This window comes from Silene latifolia, unplaced genomic scaffold, assembly GCF_048544455.1.
Source record: "Silene latifolia isolate original U9 population unplaced genomic scaffold, ASM4854445v1 scaffold_126, whole genome shotgun sequence".
Classification (NCBI taxonomy): Eukaryota; Viridiplantae; Streptophyta; class Magnoliopsida; order Caryophyllales; family Caryophyllaceae; genus Silene; species Silene latifolia.
In genome coordinates, this window is record NW_027413130.1 from 212,535 (window position 1) to 220,837 (window position 8,303).

At 40.4% G+C, this 8,303-nt stretch overlaps 1 protein-coding gene across 1 annotated transcript; it reads left to right on the top strand.

Moving 5' to 3' along the window:
• The first annotated feature begins 2,039 nt into the window (after window positions 1-2,039).
• LOC141637663 (uncharacterized) lies at window positions 2,040-6,634 on the top strand. Its single transcript, XM_074447128.1, has 5 exons — window positions 2,040-2,531; window positions 2,647-4,200; window positions 4,339-4,434; window positions 4,858-5,738; window positions 5,917-6,634. The coding sequence occupies exons 1-5, from the start codon at window positions 2,040-2,042 to the stop codon at window positions 6,632-6,634; spliced, it is 3,741 nt and encodes a 1,246-aa protein (XP_074303229.1).
• Window positions 6,635-8,303: the final 1,669 nt, after the last annotated feature.

Consider the following 8,303-nt stretch of genomic DNA (forward strand, 5'->3'; position numbering starts at 1 on the left):
TGACTTGTTTCGTGAATCATTTGTCCTTGTTCATTAGTCATTGTGACTCGATGTTTGAATCATTTGTCCTAGTTAATTAGTCATTCTGACTCGTTGTGTAAATCATTTGTCCATATTCATTAGTCCTTGTGACTCGTTGTGTGAATCATTTGTCCTAGTTAATTAGTCATTGTGACTGGTTGTGTGAATCATTTGTCCTTGTTCATTAGTGCTTGTGACTCATTGTGTGAACCATTTGTCCTTGTTCGTTAGTCATTGTGACTCGTTGTGTGAGTCTTTTGTCCTAGTTATTTAGTCATTGTAACTCGTTGTGTGAATCATTTTTCCTTGTTCATTAGTCATTGTGACTCGTTGTGTGAATCATTTGTCCTTGTTCATTAGTCATTGAGGCTCGTTGTGTGAATCATTTTTCCTAGTTAATTAGGCATTGTGACTCGTTGTGTGAATCATTTGTCCTTGTTAATTAGTCATTGTGACTCGTTGTGTGAATCATTTGTCCTTGTTCATTAGTGCTTGTAACTCATTGTGTGAACCATTTGTCCTTGTTCGTTAGTCATTGTGACTCGTTGTGTGAATCTTTTGTCCTAGTTAATTAGTCATTGTGACTCGTTGTGTAAATCTTTTGTCCTAGTTATTTAGTCATTGTTACTCGTTGTGTGAATCATTTGTACTTGTTAATTAGTCATTGTGACTCGTTGTATGAATCATTTGTCCTTATTCATTAGTGTTTGTGATTTGTTGTGTGAAACATTTGTCCTTGTTTGTTAGTCATTGTGACTCCTTGTGTGAATCCTTTGTCCTAGTTAATTAGTCATTGTGACTCGTTTCGTGAATCATTTGTCCTTGTTCATTAGTCATTGTGACTCGATGTGTGAATCATTTGTCCAAGTTAATTAGTCATTGTGACTCGTTGTGTAAATCATTTGTCCATATTCATAAGTCCTTTTGACTCGTTGTGTGAACCATGTGTCCTAGTTAATTAGTCATTGTGACTCGTTCTATGAATCATTTATCCTTGTTCATTAGTGTTTGTGACTTCTTGCGTGAAACATTTGTCCTTGTTCGTTAGTTATTGTGACTCGTTGTATGAATCCTTTGTCCTAGTTAATTAGTCATTGTGACTCGTTTTGTGAATCATTTGTCCTTGATCATTAGTCATTTTGACTCATTGTGTGAATTATTTGTCCTAGTTAATTAGTCATTGTGACTCGTTGTGTTAATCATTTGTCCTTATTCATTAGTCATTGTGACTCGTGATGCGAACCAAGCTAAGGACCAAGCTAATGTCTCGGAGTTAGTTGATGGGCTGGACGAGTTGGTTATGAACAATCAAGGGGAAGGTCTGAAGTTGGTCCGTAAGTTTCAGCCTTTAAGCTACAATTATCCTTCTCTTGTTAATTTGCTAAGTGTGGAACTTAGGAGCTGATGGCACGCAATCCAAGATGTTCCACAAGACGTTTTTATCTTACATTTTCAGATTATGTTTACAATAAAATGTTAGCTTAAGTTGTTGTTTGTCTAAGTTCAATGAACTAGTTGTTTAATGATTGTAATTAAGTGAAGAGTAAATGATAAACTCTTCACTTTGCTAGGCTATGCACGGGTCATTTGGAGGGCTATATAATGCCTTCATTTGCTTGAATAAAATCATCTAAGAAATTTCAGAAAACTTGTGTTTACAAAATCGTTTCTTGCGTAGAAACAAAACTGGTTTTGATTAGGACGCGATTCTAATTAAAATTCTCGAGTTGTTGATCAATAGGTCTTGGTCTCACTCACCTTGATCAAGTGATAGGTCTTGCTTGTTCAAACACTATCCCTTTTATTCACAAAAACCAGAACGGGTCGTACCTAGTACGTTCGGTTCGCCAAAAACAGTCCGCTAATTTTTAATCTTTTGTCCTCAAAATCGTTCCATTTCAGGTCTGCGCGTACCTAGTACGAACAGTCCTCAGTACTGTCCAAAACGTCCTTAATTCCGCTGCTCAATTCGCATCATTTGTGGTATCAGAGCTTCGGCTCTTGATCCTTGTTTAACTATGTCGGTGGATTTCAACAGTCCAGAATTCATTCATCAATTACGGGAAGCCTTGAAACATGCTCGTGAAACTGATGAACGTTGGCAACCTAGAAGAGGAGAACGAATTGTTGATGCATTCAAAGCGAGTGATCTTCCTGAATTCGTTGGAGGGGCTGATCCCGAGGCCTATTTGGAGTGGGAACGGAAAATCGATCGTTTATTCGATTTTAAAGACTTGGATGATGACAAGAGATGTAGGTTTGCAATTCTGAAATTGAGCAAAGGAGCATCGCTGTGGTATGAGGCGATGAAGGCTAAGAGGGTCCGAGAAGGCAAGGAGAAAATTGATTCTTGGGTGTCCCTAAAACGCAAACTACGGAAAAGGTATGTACCATCGACCCATAGGCTGTCTACTTATCGCAAAATCGCTGATTTTAGACAAGGCAAATTGAGTGTTAGCGAGTACTTAGATGAATTTCAGAACCTTGCTATTATGGGTGAATTGGAGGAAGTAGAGGAACAAAAAATTGCTCGATTTTTGCGTGGTTTAAATTATAACATTGCTAGCACGGTTGAGTTATACCAATATTCTGATTTTGATACCTTGTGTAGTCTTTGTTTGAAAGTTGAATCCCAAGGGAAACCTAAGTATGGGAGTGGGTCGAATTCAGAATCGAGTAAGCCTAAATCATGGTCGAGACCCGAGTCTAAATGTCAAGACTTCAAATGACCAGTCCGTGTCTAACACCTCGACTGGCAACCCTAAAAACACCGCTGGTCAGTCCTCAAAAACCCCGGGAAAGGAGACTAGTTTGGCTAAGGTTCGATGCTTTAAGTGTCAAGGGTTCGGTCATTATCAAAGTGCGTGTCCTAATCAACGAGTTGTGACCTTAAGAGAAGCCTTAGAGTGTCGGGATGAATTGTTGGCCGAGGAGGAACAAATGGATGAGTTTTCGATTCCTAATGATAATGAGGAAGGGGAAGAAGAAGTAGAGGGTTATGAGGCACCTAATGTCAATACTAATTTGGTTTTGCGAACTTTGAAAGTTGAGTCTAAACCAATTGAGTCGGGACAGCGAAACCAACTGTTTCATACTAATTGTAAGGTGAATGATAGATGGGTGAGTCTAATTATCGATGGAGGGAGTTGTACTAACGTTGCCTCTACTGAAATGGTGTCTAAATTGGGTCTTAAGACCACGAATCATCCCCATCCTTATGCGTTGCATTGGCTAGATAACGGTAGTAGTGTCAAAGTTACTAAACAGGCCCGTGTGAATTTAGCAATGGGTTCGTATGTTGATGAGGTTTTGTGTGACGTTATACCCATGGATGCTTGTCATATCTTGTTGGGTCGACCTTGGCAATTTGATCGGGATGTGTTGCATCGGGGAAGGTGTAATGAATATGAATTGAAGGATAAGGGAAAACGGATTGTGCTCAAACCCTTATCACCTCAAAACAGTCGTGTTGCTGCCACAAACACGGTTCCCAAGGCTGGTATGTCGTTGTTGATTGGAGAACGGGATGTGGAGCGTGCTATTGATAGTGGCGAACTGGTTTTCTTACTGGTTGCTAAAGAAAATTCGAGTTCTAATGTTGTTTTGCAGGAAAATGACCGAGTTGAAAAGCTCCTTACGGAGTTTAGTGATGTATTTCCCGATGAATTACCGGCTGGTTTGCCTCCTATTCGGGGCATTGAACATCAAATTGACCTTATTCCGGGCTCATCTCTCCCGAATAAGGCTGCTTATCGTTGTAATCCCGAAGAAACAAAGGAACTCCAAAAGCAAATCGATGAATTGATGGCTAGGGGCTATGTTCGTGAAAGTATAAGTCCTTGTGCTGTACCGGTGCTACTTGTGCCAAAGAAAGATGGGTCGTGGAGAATGTGTGTTGATAGTCGTGCCGTGAATAACATAACAATCAAATACCGCTTCCCAATCCCAAGGCTCGATGATATGCTTGACGAGCTTCATGGTTCGGTTATTTTCTCAAAGATCGATCTTAGGAGTGGTTACCATCAGATTCGGATGCGCGAAGGCGATGATTGGAAGAAGACTTTCAAAACGAAGCATGGGTTGTATGAATGGACCGTCATGCCATTCGGTCTTACCAATGCTCCAAGTACCTTTATGAGATTAATGAACGAGGTACTTAAATCTTTCTTGGGCAGATTTGTTGTGGTTTATCTTGATGATATATTGGTGTATAGCAGGAGCATAGATGATCATTTTGAACATTTGAGGCAAGTGTTCGAAACATTGCGAAGTCAGAAACTTTATGGGAAGTGTGAGAAGTGCTCTTTTCTTGTGGAGAGCGTGGTTTTCTTGGGATACGTGGTGTCCAAGGATGGTGTCTCGGTTGATCAATCAAAAATTGAAGCAATTCGATCATGGCCAGAACCTAAAACCGTTAGTGAGGTACGATCTTTTCATGGGCTTGCTTCATTTTATCGTCGATTTATTCGAGATTTCAGTACCATAACCAGCCCTATAACGGAGTGTTTGAAAAAGAGGAGTTTTAATTGGGGCGGGGCTTCTAAGCAAGCTTTTGAAACGATTAAGGATCGGTTGTGTACCGCTCCTATCTTGGCTTTACCCGACTTTTCTCAACCTTTCGAGGTCGAGTGTGATGCTAGTGGCGTGGGAATAGGGGCTGTTTTGATTCAAGGGAAACGTCCTATTGCCTACTTCTCGGAGAAATTGGGTGGGGCTCGATTGAATTATTGCACTTATGATAAGGAATTTTATGCTATTGTCCGGGCTCTTGATCATTGGAGTCACTATCTCCGTCCTAACCATTTTATATTGCATTCCGATCATGAATCCTTGAAGTATATTAATGGGCCGCAGAAGTTGAATCATAGGCACGCAAAATGGGTGGAGTTCTTACAATCATTTCACTTTTCATCCAAGTATAAAAATGGGAAGAGTAATGTTGTAGCCGATGCTTTATCTCGTCGGTATACCTTGCTGTCCACGCTTGATGTCCGTCTTTTGGGCTTTGAAACTTTGAAGGATTATTATGGTGAAGATGTAGATTTTGGTGCAATATATCTTGAGTGCAAATCAGGAGTTAAGGGAGAGTATTTGATTCAAGACGGTTTTCTTTTTAAAGGAAATCAACTTTGTGTTCCTAAGCATCCGATTCGAGAACTACTTGTAAGGGAGGCTCACGGTGGAGGACTAGCTGGTCACTTCGGGGTGGCTAAGACCGTAAAGATCTTGAAAGAGCATTTCTTATGGCCACGATTGCAAAAATATGTTCACAACATCGTGGGTAAGTGTGTTACTTGTCAAGTTTCGAAGAGCAAGTTCAAACCGGGTGAATATACTCCTTTGCCAATTTCGGTCAGACCTTGGGACGATGTTTCTATGGACTTCATTGTTGCTTTGCCACGCACTCAACGTGGTAAGGATGTTATCATGGTGGTGGTTGATCGTTTTTCCAAGATGGCTCATTTTGTTGCTTACCATAAAACCGATGATGCTTCTAATGTGGCTGATTTATACTATCGGGAAATTGTGAGGTTACGTGGCATTCCAAAGACTATTGTGTCGGATCGGGATTCTAAATTCTTGAGCTACTTTTGGAATACATTGTGGAGGAAAGTGGGTACAAAGTTGCTGTTTAGTACCTCTCACCATCCTCAAACACCTTCACAAAGTGTTCGAAACTCTCCGAGGACAAAAGCTATATGGAAAGAAGGAGAAATGTTCATTCTTGGTCGAGAGTGTCATATTTCTCGACTATATGGTATCTAAAGTCAGGATTTCGGAGGAACAAATCAAAATTGAAGCAACCTAGTCATGGCCTACTCCTAAGACCATCACGGAGGTCCAAACATTTCATAGACTCACCTTATTTTATCGGAGGTTCATTCGGGACTTTAGTACCATTACTAGTCCTATCGCCGAGGGTACGAAGAAGGGAACCTTCGTATGGACCACAACCGCTCAAAAGGAGTTCGAAACCATTATTCAGAAACTTTGCGAGACACCGTTATTGGCACTCCCGGATTTCACTCAACCATTTGAGGTGCAATGTGACGCAAGCAGTGTTGGAATTGGAGCCGTATTAATACAAGGAAAGCGACCCATCGCTTATTTCTCCGAGAAATTAAATGGTCCTAGATTCAACTACTCTACGTGCGACGAAGAGTTTTATGCGATCGTGAGAACTCTTAATCATTGGAGTCGTTATCCCCGTCCGAATTACTTCATACTACCTTTGGATCGTGAATCGTTGAAGTACATTAACAGAAACAAGTTGAATCCGAAACATGCCAAATGGGTGGGCCACGTTAGTTTTGATTCGCAAGTGAAAGAACCATATCAATCACCAATTGATAAACACATTGACGAGAAACTACATGGTGGGAACTCTAATTTCTTATTAAAGTCAATTTTCATGGAAGCTCATAATGATCTTGTTGTTTCGTGCAACCAATATTTGGATATTGGTAGAATTGTGCATGAAAGGTGGTGGGAAGGGAATCACAAGAAAATAAAGCGCAAGCAAAGATGGCACAAAATGGTTTTGAATACTCAATACAAATCTAAATCACTGGAGGTGGATAAACATGAAGACTACATTGAAGATGATGAGTGAAGAAGTGCAAGCAGAGCCACCACCAGGGCACCTCACTTGCCAGACAAAGCAAAGCAACACCACACCCATCTCGAAACCAAGTCAAGTTGAGCTAAGTTTAGTGGCCAATAAGTATAAGTACAAGCCCAACCACCAGCTGCCACCATGGCCAGCTGGTTGGTCACCGAATTAGGCTCGAGAAAAGTCCTAGGGGTCCAAGGAAGAATCACAATGCAAGTCCTAGAAATCCAAGCTGGACAGAGTCTGCAAAGAAATGACAAACAACAAAAGCAACCTTTCCATTTCGGCTAAACCATGAGGAAAAAGCACGCAAGGAACTTTTGGCTTGTCTTCCCATATACCAGATACAACCTAGAGCCAATTTTAATGCCAAGGACTCAATCATTTCGTCCTCAAGTGCCTACATTCAACAGAAAAGCCAGCAATGCAAAGAAAGGACCACAACTCGTCACTGTCACCGTGCATTTCTCTTTTGTTTTCATTCCAGTTTACAATTAAGAGCTTTTAAACCGTTGTAATATTGTACTTGGACTCTTACCAGCATGTGAGGAAGGATCCTGACCCTTGGATGTAGTTTATTTTCAAGTTTGTAACCTAAAAAGGCCTATATAAGGACCTCAACTCGATCGTTGTAACACGGTGATTTATGAATGAAACCCGAGATTTCTCTCAAATTTAAACCTCTTAATCTTGTGCTTAGTCTGTAGATTAGAGTCAGGCTTGATAATAACCTGTGCTTAGACTGTGGTTATTGATTAAGTACTTGTTAGTAGAGTCTAAACTTTCTGTCGAGACCGTGGTTAGTTTAGCTTTCTTTGTTGCTTGATTGAGTTTTCCTGTGTTAATCTGTGGAATTTCTTAACTCAAGTTCCCTAAATTATTAGCTTAATTCCCTGTGAGTATTCTGTGGGTTTTTTCAGTTGATAATTATATCCAAAGTTCCCTCCTTTCAGTCACTATCCCAGAACTGTCTCAATTGCAGTCCTTGGTGTATATCAGTCAGTTCAGTTGAGTCTTAAAATTACTTTGAGTCCTCTAAAATTCCAGGAGTTGTGCTCAGAATTAAGTTCTTATATCAAAGTAATTTACTGCCAATTTTCATGATTTTAGGAGGTCAATTCATAATTTTAACAATTAGCACAAGTTTATTGCATTCCTGAGAAACTGTTTTGGGTTTGCTGGTTTGTTTGTTGTATTTGTCTAGACCCTTGGACATTACACTGCAAATTGGTATATCAGAGCAAGGTTTTAACACGATTCCATCTTGTGTTAGTCTTGGGAAGGAAAGTGAGTTCATTTTTACCCTAACTACAACAAAACTACAAAAAAATAACCCATGAGTGAAGAGAGATTTATTGGTATTGAGACCAGGGTGGATCAGATAGCAGGAAGAATCAATGAACTGGTAAATATTGTCAACACTCTTGCAGAAGGAGTTCCTAACAGGCCACCCTACAGAGGCAGAGGCAGGGGCAGGGGTAGAGGCTTTGTTGGAGCAGGAAGAGGACAATACCACCCGGGAACATGGAGAAGACATGTCGAATCGATGAATCTATGGCAGAGGGCATCTACATGGAAAGAGACAAAGATATAAAGGTAGAAATTCCTGATTTCCATGGTAGTTTAAACCATGAAGATTTGTTAGACTGGATTAGAACTGTTGAGAGAG

Coding starts and splice junctions, on each gene's coding strand:
- LOC141637663 (XM_074447128.1), top strand. CDS start 2,040: ATGTCGGTGGATTTCAACAGTCCAGAATTCATTCATCAATTACGGGAA. Junction 2,532..2,646: donor TTATGGGTGAATTGGAGGAA/GTAGAGGAACAA, acceptor TTTGTTTGAAAG/TTGAATCCCAAGGGAAACCT. Junction 4,201..4,338: donor AATCTTTCTTGGGCAGATTT/GTTGTGGTTTAT, acceptor TTTCTTGTGGAG/AGCGTGGTTTTCTTGGGATA.